At 32.8% G+C, this 25870-nt stretch overlaps 1 protein-coding gene across 1 annotated transcript in view; it reads right to left on the bottom strand.

Moving 5' to 3' along the window:
• LOC143055203 (uncharacterized) overlaps positions 1 to 24934 on the bottom strand; it is a 47421-nt gene extending 22487 nt beyond the window's left edge. The window contains exons 1-6 of the mRNA XM_076228340.1: positions 24925 to 24934; positions 24410 to 24640; positions 22349 to 22969; positions 21759 to 21868; positions 10622 to 11820; positions 1113 to 1287 (exon numbers count right to left, since the gene is read on the bottom strand). Of these exons, the coding sequence (XP_076084455.1) occupies positions 1113 to 1287; positions 10622 to 11820; positions 21759 to 21868; positions 22349 to 22969; positions 24410 to 24640; positions 24925 to 24934 (2346 nt within the window). The remainder of the gene's footprint in view (positions 1 to 1112; positions 1288 to 10621; positions 11821 to 21758; positions 21869 to 22348; positions 22970 to 24409; positions 24641 to 24924) is intronic.
• Between the last annotated feature and the right edge of the window lie 936 nt (positions 24935 to 25870).

The raw sequence follows: 25870 nt of genomic DNA, 5'->3' as shown, positions 1-25870 counted from the left end.
AAATATGTGCATATCTTGCTTTACTTATCATTTTGCTGTTAATACTTTATCTACAATATTTTGGGCGAAAAGTGCAAATAATTTATAAAACCGTCATTTAGTGAAATAAACGCCAAACATTTGTAAAATGAACGTCATTAAATGGAAATAACTATAATAAGTAGTTTTTGGATGGTTTTAGCAGTGTTGACAACATAGAGTATCTTCACTTGTTTTAAAGTTTATATTTATATTAGCAAAAGATACCGGATAACGGTCGTTAAGTGATGAAAACAGTTTTTTACCCTTCCCGAATCATCTGGTTTTGTCATAAAGGTTCACACTTTTAGAAATTAAAAGGCTGAAATTTCACATTTACTGTATCGTTTTCTTGGTTATAATTTAGTTTTCGAGTTTACCTGAAATTATAAAATCGTATATAACTTACGCGCTTTAGTCAGTATTAAAATGTGAACTTTTGCTCGTGCTTATATTTAACAAATTTTAGTGCAAATGAGACAACTCTCTATTCAAATAACAATGTGTAATAAGTGACCTAATATAGGTCAAAGTAAGACCTTCAACACGGAGCCTTGCCTCACACCGAACAGCTAGCTAAAGGGCCCTAACATGACAAGTGTAAAACTATTCAAACCGGAAACCAACTGTGTAATCTATAATAAAACGAGAAACGAGAAATACTTGTGAACCACACCAACAAGCGACAACCACTAAACAATAGGTTCTGGACTAAAGACAGGTGCAAACAAATGCAGCGGATTTAAACGTTTGAACAGGCAAAAAACTTTAACATAGATAAATAAAAAATGCATAGAAAGATATATACATAGAATAAAAAAAAATGAGTAAATAAAACAAATAAGTAAATAAGTAAATAGATAAAAAAAAAAAAAAAAAAAAAAGTAATACGGTAATAGATAAATAAATAAATAAATAAATAAATAGATAAACGGTTAGAAGTTGTTATTAAGTGAGCTGAACAATTGTTCTTAATACAATTCCAGAACAGTTCTCCTGACAGTTCCTAACAGCTTTTAAGTGAGGTTAGAACCTATCAAAACTCGATAAGTACTAGAACATTAAACATATGTTTGTGCCTACATTATTATTACCTGTGAACCGATTTCATCAAGTGTTACATTATATAGTATTCCACCAAACGGTTCATTCGCAGTAGTGATATAAAACAATGAAGGGTTATACTCAGTTTGGAAATCGTTGTTTGTGTAGGAAATATGAAGACATGTTTTACCCACACCACTGTCTCCTGTAACAACCATGGTAACACTGAAATGAAACGGTAGCTATTTAGTGAATATATATAAACCTTGTTGTGTTTGTGTATTGATACGAGTCACATCTCAAACTAGATACAAGATATTGAGCACAGTATGGCGACTATTGCTGATCAAAGTACTCGTAAAAAAAGACACAATAATCATATTATCACGATACATTTTGACAAGAGAAAAAAAAAAGGATTTATGCGGGGTGGACAACAAAAAAACTGTCCCCTTCCCAGAAAACATGCGAGAGTTCTGCAAAGGACCGAAACACATACGTTTTATTTTAAACTTTTAGCTTCTTTTAAACGCTATATGGAGACAATAAGACGAAGAAGACTACTTTTATTAAAGTTACTAAGTGTCCGTTGATTGATTGCTATAAGGTAGCAATGACAAGTACATGCTTGTAAACCAAAGCAAAAGGCAGCAAGAAATCGTCTAATTTCCATAACAATTACGAGGGAAAAAAACAAGAAATACAATTATGTACCTAACACAGATAACTAGTTTTTCCGACTCCAGAATTCAGTGTCCAAACTACATCGACAAAACAGTTTCAATTAATTTACATGTGAAAGAAATATAATGTAAACCAACTTATTTTTCGCAAGAGGAAAAATCATGCGAATACAAATCGTTGCGAATCTGTAAAGCTTGGATCATTCATTAATGAACTACATCAGGTAAGTTACAAAATTGCGAAATTAAATTGGCACAAAGAGGACTCAAATGGGTAAAACGCGGAATAAAGTATCCACAAAAATAATTTGGTTTACAGTATATCACTGGAGTTTGAAGGTGGATAAATAAAAAAATAGAATAAACAAAATAAATTATAAGTGCATTGTTGCTTCTTGGGCCTTGACTTTGAATGAAGAATGTATCAAAACGGAAAAGTCATTTAGGGCTGTGGCAAAGTTAGCGCACATCACGAAGTGAACGATTTAATCTTCCCAACGAATCAATTTTGATGTCTTAAGATGAGTAAATGGAAAGAATGAATCCAACTAGTTTCACACAAATTGTTCACATAATTACTTAAGAATATATACAACAGTTCTTTAAAATAAGTCTGTATGGTCTTGCAGAAAATCTTTAGAAAAAATTCCCGTTGCATCCGTCCTAAATTTTGGTTTCCATATTAAGATTTAAATCGTTGGTCGATATTACATGATTTCAAACGTGCATATGATCACTGAGTTATAGTTCGGTGCAGAAAATCATAACATAAAATTAGCACATTAACGCCACGTTCACATATTTTATTTGTCAACTCTAATTTTAGCGGTTTTTTTTTCAGTAAACGCGGAGTAACACTAGAGACCTTCACGTGGACCTGAAAAGACCTGAATAGACATGAAGATATACGACTTAAATTATTCAAATTACAATAACTTCTTTATTCTTCAATTGATTTTATTTAAGTTATAATTTTATTGAATGTAAAGATTAACATTTTATCAAAAAAAACATTTTTTGAATAAAAACACAAATTGTTGATGCCAACACCTGGACCAAAATGGAGAGATGAACATGAACGGATCTGAAAATCTATGGTCGGATTAATTCAAGCTTCTATAACTTATTCAATATTCAATGGATTTTCTTCAACTTGAGATTTGTAGAATAAAAAAAATAACATCGTATTTAAATTAAATTTAAAATAATAAAAAATATGTTTTGCGTGCAAAAATCGTACCTGAACGAATTTTAAACCCGTAAACGCGCGTTTACTACAATTGTGTTAACGCGGTCAAAATGGAAATTTCTAAAAAAAAATTATCAAATGTCTACTTAAGTAAACGCGCGATTACTCCGTGTGTCCGTTTAGTCGGTAGTAAACTACAGATTGTAAATTGTTATCTGACAACATGCATTTAGAAAAAAAGCGAAATAAAACACCAGTATTTTGTTGAGCAGTATAATATATACTTAAAAAATAAGAAACTCCAAGTCTTGGTTCGAATAGATGCAAATGATGTGCGTTTTCATTTTTCAAAAATCAACGTCAAATATGTCAAATCCAATGCCAAGTGTGAATCTTACTGCTTTCAATGAAATAACATTTATTATCGAGATTGTTATTTAAACATTTAAAGTTCTGTAAATTTGAAAGATCTGGACAGCCGAACTTGTTATTTGATATCATAATAAATAAATATGAATATATTGACAGAAATATTATCGATTCTGCTGATTTCATTGCATTAGCGATAAATAGTGTTCAAAGATAAACGAAATATTTTTAAATACACATTATTCATGTTATTATAGCAAATTATTGTTTACAATATTCGCTAAGATGAAACGCTATCGTAACATCATCATTGGTCTATTTCGGAAATTAATTAGTACATACTTTTGATTTTTTAACCCTGTATTAACTTCTGTCAATGTATTCATATTTACTTTTTACATTGGCCAGATGAATAGGGGAAGGTTTGAGATCTCATTAACACGTTTAACCGCGCCGCATTTGGTGCCTGTCCCAAGTCAGGAGCCTCTGGCCTTCTTAGTCTTGTATTATGTTAATTTTAGTTTCTTTGGTACAATTTTGAGTTGAGTATGGCGTTCATTATCACTGAACTTGTATATATTTGTTTAGGGGCCAGCTGAAGGACGCCTCCCGGTGCAGGAATGTCTCGTTTCATTGAAGACCTTTTGCTGACCTCCTGCTGTTGTTTTTTCTATGGTCGGATTGTTGTCTCTTTGACACATTTCCCATTTCCATTCTCAATTTAGACATTGTCTATGTCAGTTTTTTCAAATTGTTTCTATATCCATTGAACGACAAATATATGAGACGTATAACATTTTCTGACGGCAGACACGCGAATAAATGAATGCGTTTGCAGATATCCTTTTGTGTTCTGTTGAATTGTTCACTTTAAAATTAATCCACATTTAAAAATGCTTGTACCAAGTCAGGAATATGACAGTTCGTGTCCATTCGTTTTCGATGTGTTTTGTTTTTTGATTTTGCCATGTGAATATGGACTTTCCGATTGGATTTTCTTCAAAGTTGATTTTGCCATGTTAATATAGACTTTCCGATTGGATTTTCCTCTAAGTAGATCTCCTTTACACATATCTTTTTTTAAATGAGGATAATTTTTGATGAAATGGTATGATTTTTTTTAGATTATCCTTTCTTGAATATTCATTCAGTTTTCTTTTTAAATATATCGACGTAGCTAAAGTGCGGGAGATGGTTAGTTTAAACACTGGGCATGGAAACCATTATTCTAAAAAAATATTTCTGTGTGTGTCTATATATATGCTAAGCATGCGATATCTGCTTAAAACTGCGGTCACACCTTACCAATTAGTTCGAACGGATGCCGAAAGGATAAAAACAAATATTCCATTTACAAAATTTTCATCCGTTAGGAATCCGCGATGTTATTACTAAAGTAAAACAGACATGTAATATGCAGAGACACGGTAGGGGTGAAAATGGAATAAGAAAACAAATGTCAGAAAAAAAGCCAATAACTATGCCTGATCATGATTTAGAAGTTGAGCCAAAAATATTCATGTATATATCTCATATTTATTGTTTAACATGTTTAACCCCGCTGCAGTTTTGCGCCTGTCCCAACTCAGGAGCCTCTGGCCTTTGTTAGTCTTGTATTATTTTAATTTTCGTTTCTTGTGTACAATTTGGAAATTAGTATGGCGTTCATTGTCACTGAACTAGTATGTATTTGTTTAGGGGCCAGCTGGGGGGGGGGGGGGCGCTCCGGGTGCGGAAGTTTCTCGCTACATTGAAGACCTGTTGGTGACCTTCTGCTGTTGTTTTTTGATTTGGTCGGGTTGTTGTCTCTTTGACACATTCCCCATTTCCATTCTCAATTTTATGATACTAAAAAAAAACGACGTACCACTAATTGTTTTTCTGACGCGATTTTTTTCAATTGGTATATTTATCTTTTTATTATCAATTATCTCTCTGGTATCCTTCCGTTCATGTCTGTTTCTTATCAGTTTTATTCGTTTTACGTCCGATAAAGTCCGTTAGTGACATGTCTACCGGACACAGAACGGACGAGTATTGTAAAAAACGGACGTCTACTGGACACTTCATCCGTTTAAAGTTTTGAACATGCTAAAGAAAGAATTCATCGGACCAAACGAACTTGGACTGATAAAGCGGACACTGAAGGAAATGAAACAGATATTGACGGACGTCTAATTGATATAACGAAACGCGTTTAACGGACACGAATGAATTGGAAAAAAAAAGTAATTGCTTAAGCGTCCATTCGAGCTATCCTGTAAGGTGTGACTGGAGTTTTTACTCCCGGTCACACCTTATTGGATAGCGCAAACGGAGTTCGAACGGATAACTTTTTTTAAATACGTTCATTTCCGTTAGAAGTCCCTTAATTTTCGTTTCATGTCCGTTCAGCATCTGTTTTATACAGCAATCTCCCTAATGTCCCGTGGAAAAACTTGAGCATGTTCAAAACTTTCAATTATCGGACCGTTTCAACGGATGAAGTGTCCGTTGTAAATCAGGTAGGTGTCCTTTTTTTACGGTACTTGTTCGTTCCGTTTCCGTTTTAGTCCGTATTTTGTCCGTTATTCATCCGTTAGAGGTCCGTTTTATTTGGTCAGTACATCAACGGACTCCCAACGGATAAATACTTTGTCAGAGAAAACCTTTTTCTTTTATCCGGAAAGGTGTGGTCACAGCTTAAGTGAGGAGTAAACACTTCTAGGCTAAGATTTAGAATAATGTGTTCTAAAAAAGTGACAAATCTTAAATAAAGGCAACAGTAGTATACCGCTGTTCAAAACTCAAAAATCAATGGACAAAAAACAAAATCGGGTTAACAAACTAAAACCGAGGGAAACGCATTAAATATAAGAGAAGAACAACGACATAACACCGAAACGTAACACACACAGAAACGGACCAAGCATCAGACAAAACACCACGAGAATAACAAATATAACATGAAAACCAAATACATGAATTTGGGATAGACAAGTACCGTGCCACGTCTTATCTTAAGTGCGGGATAATACCTTGTGTATACTATAAATATCTATATATAAAATTAAAGAAGATGTGATATGAGTGCCAATGAAACAATTCTCCACGAGAGACAAAAATGACACAGAAATTAACAACTTCATATCACCGTACGGCCTTCAACAATGAGCAAAGCTCATACTGCATAGTCAGCTATAAAAGATTACGAAATGACAATGCTAAACAACTGTAACGAGAAAACTATTTATATTAAAAAAAAAGAACGAAAACCAAATATGTAACACATAAACATATACAGAGACATATACATACAAAATGTGGCGGGGTTTAACATGTTAGCAGGATCCCTTCCCTCCCCATGCCTGGGACAGTTGAAAAACAGTACAGCTTAAGAACGAAATACAAAAGCAGTTAAAAAAAGGCTTAACTCATCAGAAGAACAAAAATATAAGTAGACGTATCAATTTATTTCAAAAGCTCACACGGCATGTCAATCTAATACAAAGTAGGGTTTATACGCATGCAACATTTGCATGCACTCGTCTTGAATATGCATTTGGTTAGACAATGGGCATTAAAGACTCATTCAAACAGCAATACTAAAATCTGTGCAGTTTTACTCCTGTTCGTGTTAATTATAAACAAAGAAAAAACGTAATAGAAACATAAGTGACCCACTGACATTTACTTTTGTAAAATTGCTACCCGTTTATACATAATTCCTGCGGCACGTCTATGTATTCTTGATATAGAAGGAACTTCCTTCCACGCTATGAACCTATCAGAATAAAGGTTTACCGTTGAAGACTCAAAATTAAGCACTGATTATGTAAATATAGCGCAGGGGATGCAAATTGTGCCGTGCTAACGATTTTTCAACCCAGTTATGTAGATAAAGCGTAGAGCTGATCAACAGCTCTACAAATGTAAAGTATATTTATAGCTATACATGCTATATATAGTTCGAAAAGCTAGCTATTGAGATGTCAAATTGAGCGATGTTGGAATACTGACCCCCAGAAATGTTTTGAAATTAAGATGCAAAATCCTGCATTCTGAGGCCTTTTAAGAAGATGTTTTCAGTCTGAAAAATAACTACATGTATTGCATGACATTCTCCTAGTTTAATCTTAATTTTCAGTAAATTGACAAAAAGTTTACCTACCCAGTGTTTAATTTGGATAATTTGAACCAAAAACTCAACAGGAAGTGCCAGAAAACTTTTCCGTCTCAACCATTTGGTTGAGATGAGATGGTTTACCAGGCGTGTGGAAGTGCTTAAGGATATAATGCATCTACTAGTACTTGTAATACGAACGTCATGCAATTCGGCCAGTTCTGATAGAAATAGTCCCTCTACTCCCGTAGTGAGTAGCGAAACGCTAATTAAACTTACGTTGTAGGAGTAAGTGCATGGGACTTATTTGAATCATGTTTTATACCTGTTTCTATTGCCAATAATATTGCATTGATACTGTGTCTATCCAGTTAGTATCTGAATATAATATTAATTTTATTTTAAAACTGATCGTATGAAGAAACTGAGGTTGTAAATGTAAATCATTGAAGATAATTCTTTGTCTTCCAGCATGTACTCATCTTGATCAAACGGGAGGAACGCTGCAGCCATGTAAGATGGCCACCTTGATATTTGTCGAAAAAATAAGATCGAAATATGACTGGGTATAGCTGTAGTAATTTACGTCAGGATTTTCATATTATTTACGATCATCTTGACTTACGAGGCCATGTTAAACGGTTATAAAACCAACAATTTATTTTCGATGGACGTGCAATGACACATAGATTTACGATGGCTTTGTTAAACGGTACCCTTTACTGTTAATGACGTCAAAAATAAAACTCTACGGAAATGCCTTCACAACACCGTAAATGAGGAGATATACGGTCAACCCCTGTATTTCACAAATGAGTATACGGTCAATGCAACTTGACTGCGCAAATAACACATCTGCTAATATATATTTACATAATTAAGTGCAAATATGATAAGTTTTTGGTTGATGCGGGCAATTGATTCTGTTATACAGGCCAGTCGAAATATGAAAACTACTTCTTGTTTGTGATTAGCCGCTATTTTTAACGTGTTGTATAAAATGAAGAAATGCTGGCCCTATGGTTTGATGCGGACAACATTTTTGAAGTCAATATGTTTCAATATTGCTTTATTTTGTAACAACATGCAATCCTAATATAATAACATACTGATTAACTATGCACTGATGCAGTTTTATAGATTTGCATAATAAAGTGCAAATATTATGAGATTTTGTTGATGCAGTTAAATACTTTTGTTTATATATAAGGTATCAAAACTACTTGAACTGTGTTTTCAGTCACTTGTTTTAAATACAAGGACATGCTGGCAATTTAAATTGTCGAGGACAAAATGTTGTAGTCATTATGTCCCTTTATTGTGTGAATTGTATTAAACAATCTATCTTGACATACAAATATTTCTGCTTAATTATAGGCAGCTTTATAAATTAACATGTTGAAGTAAATATGGTGAATGTTTATTGATGCGGTCAGCCAATTTTGTTCTCACTCTAGCATGTCTAGCCTCAGATATCAAAACTATCGGGTTTTTATTTTTATAAAAGTGAATATTTTGACTAAAAGAGGCAAACTGGCGTCTAACATGTTGCAAACAAAATTTTTGTAGTTATTGTGTGACAAAATTATGATGATTGCTTTTATTCGTATTATACAAGCCTTTATGACATAAACATGACTGGATATAGATATATGAAGATGTGATGTGAGTGTCAAAGAGACAAATAATCAATTTAAAAAAGTAAACCATTATAGGTCAATGTACGACCTTCAACACGGAGCCTTGGCTCACACCAAACAACAAGACATAAAGGGCCCCACAATTACTAGTCAAGTGTAAAACCATTCAGACGGGAAATCCAACGGTCTAATCTATATAAAAAACGGGAAACGAGAAACACGTATAAATAACATAAACAAACGACAACTACTGTACATTAGATTCCTGACTTAGGACAGGTGCATACATTTGCAGCGGGATTAAACGTTCTAATGGATCCAAACCTTCTCCCTTTTTCTGAAACAATAGCATAACATCACAACATGGAAAACCACACGATAAAATATCAAATAGCTGACTGGTTTGTTGTGTGGATATTTAAATTTATATAATGAAGTGTAATTATTGCCAGTTTTGGTAGATGTAGTCAAATAATTATAAAAGCACAAGCTTGCGCTGTAAATTGGTGCAGAAAAAGAAACACAAGTAAGCCGACCATCAGCATGAGGAATATCAATAACTGTACACCAATATTGCTTTCAATTATCATAATTACTTTGTACATTTTTGTAAGTAAGTACTATTCGTTATAGGGCCTTGTTTTTCCCCGATTGTATCTAATAAGCATCTTTATAAGATTAATGCTACAATTAAACGGATAGCAGCTTATAACATTTTATATAAAATACATGCATATACGACTTAAACAATTTAATTGGAATATATATGAAAAAAAGTCTAACAACTGCCTAGAGTCAGTAGATATTGCAATTTTAGCAATCAAAGCGTTATGATAGTGCTGTGAATTTATATTTTCAGATTTGGAAAAGTACCTACATGCCTGTATGTATCACCATATTTCTCTAGATGTTTTTTTTACTTTCGATCGTTTAGATCGTTAGTAGGCTAATCCTCGACTGAGTAAACCAGTATTTTAGAGTCTTAGTTTTCGAAATGTTTGACGTGGACGCACGAGCTTGGGACTGTTGAGTTGACACCTTTTTTATATAAGTGTTCGAAGATGAAACTCTCGAATTAATATACATTTCTAAAGACTGGTATCTCTGATGAGCTTTTTTCTGGGGTATAAAATGGTAATTGACCTGAGAACTATATAGATTTTAAAAACTTGATTAAATTGTTAGATTTGTGGGGAACTTCATCTTTTGAAATTGCCTTAGTGTTTGGAATTTTAGTTATACTTTGTTTCCTCCACATCAAACATATGTGTTCATGGAGAATACCATGCAAGACATAGTATTGGACATAAGAAAGCACATTTGGCATCAACAAATGTACCTAATAAATGTCTCAAATGTCCACCTTAGTATTTTATTGTAAGTTTATTAAACAAGAGACTTTCTTTTTCGCCATTGGTTTTAGAAACATTAGTGATGTTGTTATAATCAGGACATAAAGCAAAATATTTTAACGGCCAGTTATAAGATAATAAGAATAATACTTTATTTATGCACTGTCATATGTTGTCAAGTATGTTGCAAAAAAAATATACAAGAAAGTTAATGTTGTACTTACTCTTCACCTAAACCCCACGGCTTTACTAAATCGTCTGATAAGTGGATTGTATTATGCTCTAAGCACCGGTAATCCTTAGTGAGTAAATCTTCAATTTTTTTTCGATTGATTGCAAAATTCCCATCTTTACATGTAAATGTATTTGAATATGGTATATGCAGACCATAGCGCTTTCGCAGTGTTTCTACGAATCGATGTAACTCTGATCTCAATTTTCCGTAAGTTTTATTTGACATACGTGAATCCCATACCTGAAGGGCTATGGTATTAGGGCCTTTACAAACCACAAGCTGTTCACAGCCAGACGAATCCAAATCAAATACACCAACCTGGCGATATAACGCAATTCTTCTGCGTCGAATTTGTTTATCGATTATAACACTAACATTGTACTGCTTTATGTACCATGCAATCACATGGTTGAAGAAAGCTGGAGGAAGAAACTGGAATTCTAAACATAACCAGCTAGTTTTGTAAAATGGTTGATTTTCTTCACCAAATTGCTTTTGAACTTCAGTGAACGAGCAAGACTTTATCATGCATGGCATGTATAGTGCAGTTGTTTTTTTTAAGTTCACGATAATGTCAAACCGTTTCATAACTTCAATTAAATGTGCTTTGTTCTCTTCAAATTTCAATTCTGGTTCTTTCTTGAACAGGAGAGATATGAGTGATTCTGTTAATTGACCAGTGTCTGTCAATGTTTCCCAGTCATCTGAAACTTCGATTACATTATCAATTTTATCACTAACAAGACATCTTAAGGCATTTATTAACCATTTAGGGTCCAAAATAACATGATTTGCTAAGTTTTCTTCGTCAAAGAAAACAACTGTTCCCATGTCATGAAAGTATTGCAAGCATTGTTTGATTTCATTATCTTCGCGGATGTCAATATCTTTATGTTTTGCAATTTTCAGCAATGCTTTTGTTGAAGAAATTGGTACATTGTTGTCTTTTAACTTCAATAAGACTTGTTGAAATAACATCCATTTTAATGGACAGTCTTTGCCCCAATCTTCCATTTCCATAGCTTGACGTGAAATGTCTTTTCTAATCTTCTCAAACACAATATCAGTATCCTCAGTATTAGAAATGAAATAAATGTTTCTCAAGTGTCCCTTCTTTTCCTGGTTGTTCAGAACTTTTCTTAGATTCTTTTTAAAAATTTTCTGTCGTTTTTCTCTCTCTGAAGGTTCCTTCAATACATTTAAGGAAAAATGTATCATAATACGTCGTTGGTCAAATATTTGATGTAAAAATAAGATTAACACGATTCATTTATTTTACCGATTAAGAAGAATTTATTTTATATTTTTTATATTTCAATTGTTTCAAGCGACTATAACCATGATAGCTATCGTTAATGTGATACATATTTCTATTCATAATTGTAGACTAATTAGAGCATCCATTTAATGGCTGGATTTGAATCATAATGGAAGTAAACCTTTTTTATAGTTCAACGGATATCACATGTTGAACTCATATTCAGGTGGTGATATGGAACGCCAACACTGTCTTGTTATGACCATTTTCATTATATGATGTGCATTTACCTTTATATGATGTGCATTAACCTTTATATCCTGTGCTTTTATCTTCATATGATGTGCACTTGTCATTATATGATGTGCAGGCATCTGTATATGATGTGCAAATATCCTTATATGATGTGCAAATATCCTTATATGATGTGCAAATATCCTTATATGATGTGCAAACATCATTATATTATGTTCAAACATACTTATATGATGTGCATATATACTTATATGATATGCAAATATACTTATATGATGTGCAAGTATACTTATACATGTATGATGTGCAAACATTCTTATATGATGTGCAAATGTACTTATATTATGTTGAAAGATCCTTATATGCTGTGCACATATACTTATTTGCTGTGCAAATATACTTATATGGTGTGTACATGTCCTTATATTACGTGCAAACATCTTTATATGATGTGGTTGTGTCATTATATTATGTGGTTAGGTTTACTTCATTAAATGATGTCGAAACGTCATTATATGATGTGCTTTCATCGTCGTTATGGTCAATGAACATGATTACGATTAGAATGATTACTGTCTACGTCATAACTGATTCCGATCTGCTTCTGTAAACTATTAACCCGGCTTAAATATGTGTCTATCGCTAGCGAAAGTGCAATTTATAGGGAAAATGAGACAAAGCAATTTAACAAAATCAACGTGTCAACAATTTCGGTTGAAGATTAAGATCAGTTTATATGTTGACAGTGTAGGAGCTAATTAAAGAAATTCCCGGCCTGTCAACTGACCCGTATTCTGCGGGTGTCACCCGAGCTTTTGACAATTCTGAGGAATCGCCCGGGACACTCGCCGGGTCATTGAAATAACCCGGGAATTCCGAAAATGACCCGATTTCACCCTTATTTCTTTGCCTTGAGATTGATTTCATAAGTAATATTTCTTTGAAATACCGGCAAATTCGTAATTCTTCCATGAACAGGAAGATCATCTAGCTATTTAAACTGCCAAATTAAGTGACCCATTAAGTGCATGGCTTCACTCAACAGCTTTGGTGTCAAACACACTGTTAATTAACACCAATTACCATAGCTTTAGGTCGTAAATAAATTGCACTATTCAGTATTCGTTTACACACATATTTCAACTAGACAGTAACTTCCCCTTATTTGTCACCATTCAAAATTATTCCTTATATTTACGTTTTATGGGTGAAAAAGGTTAAATCATATAAATATAAAATTCAAATACATATTGAAAAATAACTTTTCATTATTTTAATACCTTAATACAATTTTTTTTTAAATTGAAAATTATTTTTCACATTTATACTTCCTTTAACTGTATAACTATATTTTATCACACTCTAATTTCCTATAGATTTGTAAAAAGACATGATTAAAGGCTACATAGCCAGTATCTCTAACACTTGTATTGACAAAATGTAAATAATTAAAATTACATTTCAAAATTAAATTCTTGAATATGAACAAAAAGTAACGAACATAAGACAGTGTTACACAAATTTATAAAAATCCTTAAAAGTGCAATGAAATAATAATTAATAGGATTTAAAATGACTGAACCAAGTGAACATGCCTTGATCATAGACGGATCCAGGGGGGGGGGGCTGGGTGCCCCTTTTGTGTGAAAAAATTTGGTTGATTATACAGGGAATCATTGAAGCATTCCTGGAGAGGGCCCCCTCTTAGGTCAGTCAGAGCCCCCCCCCCCCCCCCCCCCCTTAGGAAAAGTTCTGGATCCGCCACTGTTGATGTTTTGGTATCTTTGATATACATTATAAGAAAATGTACCATGAAATTCAGCTCAAAAAAGTTCGTACGCGTTATGACCTGAGATTTGATTCTTCAATGCAGGTCATGACCTGCATTTTCATCGTCACAGGTTGACAGGTATGGAATATTATAACAAATTTAAGAGCCTTTTAAAGCTTGTCTTTCGGTTTAAGCATAGGCTCCGTGTTGAAGGTCGTACAATGACCTTTAATTGTTTCCTCTTACAAATTATGACTTGGATGGAGAGTTTTCTCAGTGGCTGTCATACCACATCTGCTTATTTCTATTCATTGCAAAAGACACCATTGAAATCCCAGTCTGTTTCAAAAATATTTCATAACAATAGCTATGAAATTATCTACTGATGCATAATATGGCGAGATGATTTGTTTTATAAAATGTTATTGAATAAAATTAATCTGTAAATGGTAAGATGTATAATGAAGTATTGAATATGTACAATGATATTAAATCTAGTATATCATATATAATCTATGCTACTAAAGGGAGAGACCGATTTCATTGAGCCGCAACTCCTCTAAAACCATACCAAATCGGACTATTTGTGATATGACGTTTACATGTAGTTTTTTTACTTTTAATTTGTCTTCGAACGAATCTTTTTTCCACAGAAAACGGCAATTATGTGAGAAAGTACCCAATTTCGAAGACTGCAAGCTTAGTCGACGTAGTGCCCGCGAAATATGAAATGGCTATGTGGGTAATTATAGAAAAAGAAAAAGTGGTATCTTATGAGACAACTCTCCACAACAGACCAAATGACACAGAAATTAATACCTATAGGTCACCATACGGTCTTCAACAATGAGCACATATTGACATATACAGATTGTTTATTTTCAACTTATTTTTATGGAGATTTTTATAATTGCTAATAAAATTCTGAAACATGAGTTCTAGTATGTCAACAGATTTGGAGTAGCGTGAGCGATCCTGATGAAGTGTTTCAGATTTAATTTTTCGTCCGATTAGATCGGATTTTCCCTTTGTGGAACTTATTTTGATCCTTTTCGGTAATGGCATCGGAATTTACGTAGACGTTACAGTTCTTCAGTGAAATGGGGGAAAAGAACCACTGAAATCACACTTTGCAACACTTTTTCCAATTCAGGGTATTTAATATTTTTATTTTCCAACCGAGATGAATGGGGTGACGCCCGTCTTTTGCAATTTGTTCCTCTTTTTCGTCTCTTTAAAAAATAGAATAAAAAGCTTTAACGTTGTCAATACTATGTCATCACTCTTTGTTTCAACTCTTGTCCATTCGTTGGCATCTCCGTGAATCATCGGTATAGCGGATATAGGTAGTAACCTAGGGGTCGTGATCGATTTTTCTTCTGACACGGTACGAAAATCTTTGTTTTGTTTACATTATATCAATGTTTACTTCAATCTAAACATATGTCTTGTTTTAAGAAATGATTTGGTTGTGGGTTGGTGATTAGAGAAGTCTCACTATTTGCCCAAAACAAGAACCCTTACTAAAAACATGTGCAAATACTTGTCAAAGAAGTTGGCGTTCGTCTCATCCGATATGATTCTATATTCATTGAAACTCTTTTTCTGATAGAAGGACACTGTTTGTGTTTAATAAGTATAGCTGTTTAAAAAATTGGCATTGAAATATTTTGTACATATGTTATTTTTCGATATTTTATTTCGACAAGAAGCGTTGTGTATAGCTGACCACATGAATCCTTCTGTACGGTGCATAGTTAAATGAATGTACGGTATATAGTTTTTCACGCTTCGAAGTACCTGTAAAGCTATATCCGCTGTACCGATGATACACGGTAGTAAATATAATTCGGAATACTTTGCTTGCTTGTGACAATGGTGTTCGACAAGGAGAAAACTTATCACCTTTCCTGTTTTATTTACTTTAATTGACAAAAATAATTTCTTTGTGACTAGAAATATTACAGGACTTAACAGAACTATACCAGAAGATCTTATAAGAGTATTAGAAATATATCTTAAGTGTTTTGTTATATTGTTTGCAGATGACACGGTGTTGCTGGATGGAACAGCACATGACCTGCAGACTCACCTCAATGCTTTCCATGATTATTGTAAGGCTTGGAAGTTGAAAGGAAAGTTGACAAAATTAAAGTCTTAGTGGGGTTTTATTTATTGACGGAAGCCAAAAAATCTCCAATTTTCTTACAATGATACTAACATTGAGATGATAAAACAATATAACTATTTGGAAATTGTTGTTACTAAAACGGGAAATTTTAATATGACAAGAAACATTTATCCGATAAGGCTTTAAGCCATGTACGAAAACTTGAAAACAGGAAGGATGTTTTTTTCTGTTTAATCCCAAAAATGTTTAATCCCAAATGTAATCCCAAATTTAATCCCAAAAATATCTGTAAAATGTCAACTTCAGCTTGTTCGTTTATATAAAAAAAATATAGTCACGTGCGTTTGTCCTCAAGCTGGCTTAGTAATTTTGAAACCTCTCTCTCTTGTTTTGTGTATACTGTAAATAGTTATCACTTTTATCTCTGTATACTGATGTCATACATTGACTTTGTGAGACTAAATATATAGATTTAGAGGTCATAAGTATACCGGTATGGATGATTGATTGACTGCTATTTAGCGCCACTTTCAACACTTTCGTGCTATTTCGTGGCGGTGAGTTTATATTAGTTGAGAAAGCAGAAGTGCCCGGAGAGACCCCCTGACCTTCGTCAATTCTGGTCAATTAAGATTGGAATCGAGCTTACCTGCCACGTGCGGGATTCGAAATCGCACACCTAAGTGTGTACATGCTATTGATACAGCAGTTCGACTACTTATAAAAAGAAGATGTGGTATGACTGCTAAAGAGACAACTCTCCACAAGAGGTCAAAATGACACAGAAATTGACAATTATAGGTCACCGTACGGCCTTCAACAATGACCAAAGCCCATACCACATATTCAGCAATAAAAGGCCCCGAAATGACAATGTAACCACTCGACCACCTAGCGCCCATCACTTTCACCCGAAATGGATTAAAGGAGATATGGAATGAACCTGAACTCAGTTCATTATATTTACGTGCAGCTTTTTGTCATGGTTTTGTGCATATATTTCATAGTTTCAACTATAGATGATTATGAATGGATTCTTGACATCCAGCGGCAAATTGATATATGCATATTCGTACAAGAACATGATATGAATATTAACACTGTTTTGTACTAGACCGACACCCTGAGCCGGATTTTTTAACATGCTAGTTGAAACGGTAGCATTCCGAAGGAAGACATTTACATCACTTTACTCAGACACATTTTTCTGAACCCGAGCCGACCAGCTTTTGCTCTTAATCCTTAATCCCGCGTGCTTATATAATTAGCCGGGAAGCAGCATGTAAATATGAATTTTAAAGTCTTTGGTTTTGACCCGACCTCCATTACTCAAGGCGAACATGCTACGACGACAGTACCACTACTAGACATGCAGTAACCCGCAATATAAAATGTTTCGTGGGAAGACGCTCATATACTAGTATACACCTCTAGACTCAATTTAACATGGTACGACCATTGATATTTTTATCATGGGAATGGGGGTTGGGGCAAGTTGTTTTGTAAATATTTGAATCTAAATTTCTTGAAAGAGATTTTATGTTTTTCAAAAGGGAAGCGAAATAGTTTGTTTCCATTTAAAATGAGGAAAAAATAAAACAATGATGAAATTTAAAAAAAATCATTTTTTTTTTTTTTTATTATTATTAATTTCGAACAAGAAAATACACGTGCTCCTTTCCTCAAACTAGAGTCGGTGTCTAACACATTTATTTATTAATATATAATGTACAGATCATCTGTTTAAGCTTTTGATACAAGGTTCTTACAACACGTCATTTTATTTTCCTTCTTTGTGTATATTATATCAGCCAATGAAATTTCAGCCTTCAAATTTTTGAAGGTGTGTATCAATCCAACAAAAGCAGAGAATTGAGCGTTTTTAATCTGGTGTCTAGCTATATAGATGAACTTAAAACACTGCATTTATTTATTTTTTACTGAGACCTGTTGTTCTCTAACAGATAGAGAGTGATGTTTTGAATTTTTCAAAATGAAGATTTACGGCAGCGGCCTTTAATATTTTGCGTTAATCCTGGAAACATAATAGATTAAAAAAAAAAAAGTGCAATATGTCTGAATAATACTCTTTAGTAAAGGTTCTTTTTGGGCGCGTTTGGCTTTTCTGATATGTGTTGTTTTATTTGCTTTTATCTTGATAACTAATAATAGAGAAACCTTTTCTTGCAAGGTATAGACAAGAACATTTATAATCAAAATACTGAAGTATGAAAGCTGTTTGCGACTTCAGGGAACTTAGTTTGGATTTGCCGTTTGTGGTTTCATTAATAATTACCACACCTTCATTCAAAAATATCATCAGATGAAAAATTCTCTGCTAGAAGAAATTATTGAAACTAATTTTTCAGGTTAAAACAATTCAGATGAGCGAAACGAGGCGTAAAAATTGATGCCTACGGTTGACGAAAAATTCGCCATAACATTATACCGCGGCAAATTTATAACTATATAAAATTGAATGCCACTTTTCCATTCCAAAAATGATAAAATGAAAGGCCCCCTTTATTTCTTCCTATCCATCTCTTTTTTGGGGGGGTTACAAATGACCGGTTCCTTATATGAGCCATTACTCTATCAGAGTCGGATTTTTTCCCAATTGTTTGTGTCTATCTTGAGAATATATAAAGAGAAACAAGAACAGCTAAAATGACCAGAAAGGCAATGTTTACATAAATGACAATACTTAACTTCGTAGAAAAAATGCTAACGTTAGGTATACCGAAATTGACAAATATAGTGCCTTCCCTCGTTAAAACGATCATAGAGCATGACATAAAAGTATTATTTATTAAATTTAATAACCTAAACCGTATTGTAGACATCGTATGTTTATTATTAAAGACCCATCGATTTAAACAAAACTTTGCAATTCATATATATTTTTACAATTTTCCAACAAAATCAGATGTTATTTTTTGCATCTTAAAACGAGGTACTAACATGCCAAGGTTTATCTCAAGTCTCAACCATTTTCCAAACGGTAGCTACAGATTTGATCTTAATTACTAGTAGTAGTAACGGTTATTCCACGGAAGCAGATCGGAATCAGTTATGACGTAGATGTTATCATTCTAATCGTAATCATGTTCATTGACCATAACGACGATGAAAGAACATAATATAATGACGTTTCGACATCATATAATGAAGTAAATAAAACCACATAATATAAGATTACAAACACATGATATAATGACACAAACACATCATATAAAGATGTTTGCAGATAATATAAAGGAAACTGCACACCATATAATGATATGTACACATCATATAAGTATATTTGCACAGCATATAAGTATATTTGCACATCATATAAGGATCTTTCAAAATAATATAAGTATATTTTCACATCATATAAGAATGTTTGCACATCATATAAGAACATTTGCACATCATATAAGTATATTTGCACATCACATAAGTATGTTTGCACATCATATAATGATGTTTGCACATCATATAATGATGTTTGCACATCATATAATGATGTGTGACATCATATAAGGATATTTGCACATCATATAAAGGTGTTTGCACATCATATGATGACAAGTGCACATCATATAAAGGTAAATGCACATCAAATAAAGGTAAATGCACAACATATTAAAGGTAAATGTACAGCATATTAAAGGTAAATGCACAACATATAATGAAAAATTGGCATAATAAGACAGTGTTGGCGTTCCATATGGTTACATAACATACTGTATGATGTGGTCCTGTACTCACACACCCCGTTATTGTGTTACAAGTATTGTGCTATGATAAGGTTTAATATTCTTGTCTTCCATTTTTGCTTATGTGTTTAGTCTTTTTGTCTATTTGTGCGTCTTTGATATAACTTTGCTTATGTTTTATAGTGATTAACATTATAACACAACGTTGACTGTTATATTCCTATTTTTGACATTTTTACCTATTATCTCTGTTTTGTTTATATGTCGTTGTCAATATAATGGAATTTGATGCGACTGTCATACAAGTTATAGGTTTAGCAAGCTATAAAACTAGGTTCGATCCACCTTTGTTTTATATAAAAAAAGTACATGTTGCAAGTCAGGAATATGACAGTTGTTAGCCATAAGTTTGATGTGTTTGAGCCTTTGATTTTCAATTTGATAAGGGACTTTCTGTTTCGAATTTTCCGCGGAGTTAGGTATTTTTATAATATTACTGTATCTATGCTATGTTAGACACTTGAATTGTAGTATCATTTAGATAATAACACGTTATCATGGTTATGTTGGTTTCAGTCAAACCTAATAATTTTAATTGACATATAAAACAGGATATACACATGACACAAACCCAAAAGAATTCCGTTTGCTTCTGTCATTCATTAAAATTTCTGTTTGAGTGAACAGTCTATATCAAACCATCAGTTACTTTAAGACACTATATTTCAAATGCCTTCGTACTGTTAATATAGGTACTGGGGTCAAACATATCTAAACATTCATTGTGCACAGCAAGAGTCTTATGGTGATGCTAAATGTCATCTAGAAACTGAATCGGGGTTAGAAACAATATGATACTGACATTGAATAATATTAGTACTGTTCAAGAATTATGAAATATCTATGGAATTTAATCGATGCCTATTAATTAATGTACGTAATAGGTTTTACTTTACTGGGTTTTAAAAAGTATTTGATATGACATTTAACTTATTGTTACCCTTGGGTTTTTCATATTTTATACAAATGTTCAATTTTTACAATGTAGAGTTTCATAAATTTTGAAACCATCGAATGTATTTGAACTAGTTTATTGAATGCTCAGCTGCAGAATTATAAGCATTCAGCAATTTTTTTTTAACGGTTGAAACTTTCTTAGAAAGTATGCATCCCGTTAATATTGTGGACGTACTTTGTGCTATACAGTTGTATGCACTGTTTTTGACGTACAATCTAACTCACGAATTATATAAATGATGTGTTAGATAACAAATTCATCAATGAGACGCTCTCTACAAGATACCAAGGGACATAGGAATTAACAACTATAGGTCACCGTACGGCCTTCTACAATTAGTACAGCCCATACCGCAAAGTCAGCTACGAAAGGCCCCAAAATGACAAAAGTTAAACAAACTAAACGAAGAAAACTAACGGCCTAATTTATGTACAAAAAATGAACGAAAAACGGAAATGTAACAGATAAAAAACGACAACCACTGAATTTCATGCTCCGGACTTAGGAGAGACTCTTACAAACACGTGCTTTATTAAGTTTTTTTGTTTTTTTTTTATGTATCATGTTATCATATGACACTCTCCTAGTTGAGTCCACAAAAGACACATAAGTGATTGTCAAATGGATTAGATCTAGTCCAAATGAAGTAAAAAGAAGAAACGGTGTGGACCAAAACAGTCTAAACAAATTCCTAAACATAGCGTTGGTTTTCAAATCTGTTGGTAAACAATCTTAAGTATTCCGTACTCTTTGGATTATAACAACAGAGAAAGTGCTCATATCACGCTTTTTGATGCTTCATCCTTAATGTTTGGGATGGTAATTTAACACTCATTTCCCTTGTATTTATTATATTGTTTAAACAATTGTATTTTTTAATTTCAATGTATTGATTCTAATTCGTCCATATAGCGTATTTATTTGAATTGTAAAGATATAATCATTTTGAACTAAAATGTTTTACAGGAATTTCGAATTACCATGCTTACCTTTAATTTGTCTTCGTTTGTACACACAACAATGATCGGAGGGTCTTGTCTTCCTTGTTTTGTAGTCGAACAGTAACAGTGAATAGCATCAAACCAGAAACTTACATACTCTGTATTAATAAAATTTTATGTTTTGTAAATATGTATCATTTCCAAAACAGATGATATAAGTACATACTTAAAACAATTAGTCGACTTTTTTTTTAGAGTATTTCTACTTTTTTTTTACTTTAGTGGATAGCTGTCATATGGGAAACCTCCTCAATTTCATGTTTTAACCCTTTAACATCTGTTTTCAAATGTTCAAAATTAATACCTAGTATGAGAGTATTCAAAACAATGCTATGTATTCGAATCAAAATAAAATTGAGAAAGAAAAAACACAAATGTGACTAAACTCTTTAATTTGTAAAACTCAACATGGTAGAGAGGTAGCTTAACTTTATCATATGTATGTATAAGGCTTGCTATTGAGCTTAAACACTCTGACATATAATCCTATTCAAGGTAACCATTGACATCAATAAAGAAGCATAAAAAACTGAAGCATGTTATTCTTTTGGTGTCAATTTTTTCAATCAATTACTTACGCGCAGAGCCTTCAAAATCTATTCCTTGGTCCTCAGCAGTGCTAAACTCTAAACTATCTGTAACTAGCAAAAACACTGCATGTTTCGACAGAAAGACTTGGTGTGTGGCATAAAAATCCTTCTGGCCCGCAAAATCCCACAACCAACAAAACGCCAATGAATCATCTTGTTCCTTTTCCCTGAATTGAAGACATGATTTCATAATTGTAGAAGTCATTTCGTTTATACTCTCGTCGTTAACAAGGTCAGACTCATTTTCCTTTGCATAGTTGTTAATTTTGGTGTCATACATATTTTCCCTTTTGAAAATAACCGGTTGCACTTGATGTAAATCAGTCTCTACTGCTGCATGTTCGTCTTTGTTATCAGCTATAAATTTTTGAATGTCTTCTGAGAAGTCACTTGCATCACTTTCGCTCTTAGAATCAGAATTTAAGAGATCCATGTCATCACTTTCATCGGAACTTGTGGAAAGTTCTTCTTCTGATTCACCTCTTGATGCATCTTTATTTAAACTCGAAGGTTCTTGACCATCAACAGTTTCAGTTGCTTTGCGTTCTTCATTAAGCATCTTCCCTTTAAACACTTGGCGAATCAATCTGCGTACATCATCGTCTGTTTCTGTTAACATGAAAACAAGTAAGATGTGTAAACATGTGTAAACATGTGCATCAACATTAAAACATGTTAAATATGTATATGCTATTTTGTTTCTGTGTCACACGAAGAAAAAATGCACGAGCATATGTATAATGCATTGTTTTGCTAGCTTTTATTAGTAGCATGCGACAGTTTCCAATCAAATATATGATTTGGACAGTGTCTCTAAAGTTATTGGATATACTCTTATGATTTTCATATAGAAAATACGAAAAAATAAATTCAAAACTCTATAAAACTGACATAATCAAACGAGCAATTATATTATACAACGTAGCAAATCAAGCCCAAGTTCAATACGTCAAATATACTGTTTAAAGTAGCTAATCCTCTCATGTGCATGGTACTTGTTTAAAGGTCCATAATATTGTCCAAATTCGGTGAGCAACAATGAAACAAACCCTTTATATTTTTTGATTAAATTGAAGCACATTGTTTCATGTCGGGGCTTTTAAGAGATGAAAACACTATGTTTATCATGTTTACTATTTTAATTTTAGTTTCTTGTGTACAATTTGGAAATTAGTATGGCGTTCATTATCACTGAACTAGTATAGATTTGTTTAGGGGCCAGCTGAAGGACGCCTCCGGGTGCGGAAATTTCTCGCTACATTGTAGACCTGTTGATTACCTTCTGCTGTTGTTTTTTTTCTATAGTCGGGTTGTTGCCTCTTTGACACATTCCCCATTTTCATTCTCAAATTTATTATTGTTGAAACCTATGCGGTGGCATATACACAACTGATATAAACGTTTGATTTATGGATGTTTCTATGATAACTATACATACACAATATATCCGTGTTTATACAAAGTGATGAAATGAAGTAAATACGCAGTTTACAGTTTAAAACAAACACAATTAATGTCAAAGATAATAATGGAAAACACTCGTTAACCTATTGCACACCTGAATGTTTAGGCGATAGGAAAGACAGTTTAATTAAAATAAATCATGTTCATTTGTGAAATATGCTAATCAAAGATACGTTGAAACACCTTGAAGAATGATACTTAATAATTGTATATCTTCATCTAGTTCCGTGAAAGGTTTAATAAAGATATCAATAATGATAGGTGTAACTATAGTTTCATTTTATTTGTATAATATATATCTGTTTTCCTTTAACCAATGAATTAATTCACTTATATACTTCTACTGTGCATGCATACGTAGTATTGGTGTCCTTCAATTTATGTCAACGGGGTTAAAAAGCAGTTCGCAGTCACTTTGTTCTGATGCAAGCGGCATAATGTGTTATGTAGAAGAAACTAACACTGCTTCGCGTTCTTGAGAGTGTTTCGAAAATGAAACCCAATATTGTTACAAACAGTCAATATTTGCAAATTCTTTGAATAGACTAACTTAAACATAAATCTGAATAAACAAAAGCGTCTCACCATTACATGGGCTCCATTTCCCATCAGCAATATTGATATTACATTTCTCAACTTCAATCCCGTCTGTACTCTGTGTAGAAGTGACATCTTCCTTGTTGTGCCATAGTAATCGTTTCATTAAACTGGTTTTTCCTACTCCGTGTTTTCCAATAAATACAAGTCTTGCAAAATGAAGTTTGCCGCATTCACCTTTTTGAAAAAGTTCATGTATAAACTTTTGTCTTTCGTCATCTGATAAAAATAAGAAAAACAAGCATTTTCTATTTATCCAAAATTGTACTTGCAATTTGTTTTTAGAATACGGTATACATCTTTTATATAAGCTTTGGATTTCAAATATTTTTGCCACGAGCATCACTGAAGATACATGAATTGTCGAAATGCGCATCTGGTGAAAGAGAAAGTGGTACCGTTAATGTTATTATAAATATTGGTAATGGAATTTAAAGATACTGTGTAAATTAAATGAAACAAAATTATCTTGTATTCATCTTGTCGTAGATCGATAGGTATACATCGCGCCATTGTGATATTGTCTTATGGTCGGGCTTTATATTCGTGTCTTTCACTCATGCTCATGTGATTTGTCTATAATTCATTCTGTTTACTTTGTTGACATATCTGTTTGTTTTCAATGTTACTTATATTATAACACAATATCGAGTACTGTTTCCAGAATTTGACATTTAATCATAATATTTGTTTGCTCATATATGAAAATCAAACTCCATTTAACATTTTGTAATTCCGATCTGATAATCTTTATGGAATCAGCTACAAAGTATGCTAAAAATTTTAATTTAATCATTATTTCTTTTAATATATTTGCTGCTCTGTTTATAACACGTATTGCAAATATGTTTAGTTGTGGTATTTTAAAACATTATTCATGTGGCAGCTCAATTGGATGTGGAAGATAGCAACAATATCTAAACGTATAGAAATATTAGAATTCAATTCACAAAAATCTTATCAGTTTAAATTTGCTTTTTCATCACCATCTGCATTTGCTCTTTTAAGCTTTTTTAGGAATCATGACTGATCTAAATTTTAATACGTCGCCTATTATTTATAATGTAGAACTTTTCTCTTTTAGTCAAGTTTGGGAGTATCCTATGATAAAGTGTTACGAAACAACGTTATAATCTCTACAAATATAATAACTAATGATATACCTAATTTTGACTGCTTTCACAAACTATTTCACTGTTTTTAGGAATCAAGCTCTTTGTGTTTTTGTATTTGGAATTGTTTTAACTTTTATATGAATTAGTACCACGAATAAAATGTTTGCCTGAATATGTTTTTATGTTTGCTCAGATTTGCTGTTTACAAACTCCAGTTGTCTTAGCCTTTACAACTGGTATTATATAGACAAATATCAAGTAGTGTTATCTTTCACTGTGATATAATCTGTAAGAAATATTTGTAATACGATAACATGTATAAACATGTTTTTAC

The sequence above is a fragment of the Mytilus galloprovincialis genome, chromosome 12 (genome assembly GCF_965363235.1).
Source record: "Mytilus galloprovincialis chromosome 12, xbMytGall1.hap1.1, whole genome shotgun sequence".
Classification (NCBI taxonomy): Eukaryota; Metazoa; Mollusca; class Bivalvia; order Mytilida; family Mytilidae; genus Mytilus; species Mytilus galloprovincialis.
The sequence above is the reverse complement of the archived record's forward strand: the minus strand, read 5'-3'. Positions and strand labels throughout refer to the sequence as shown.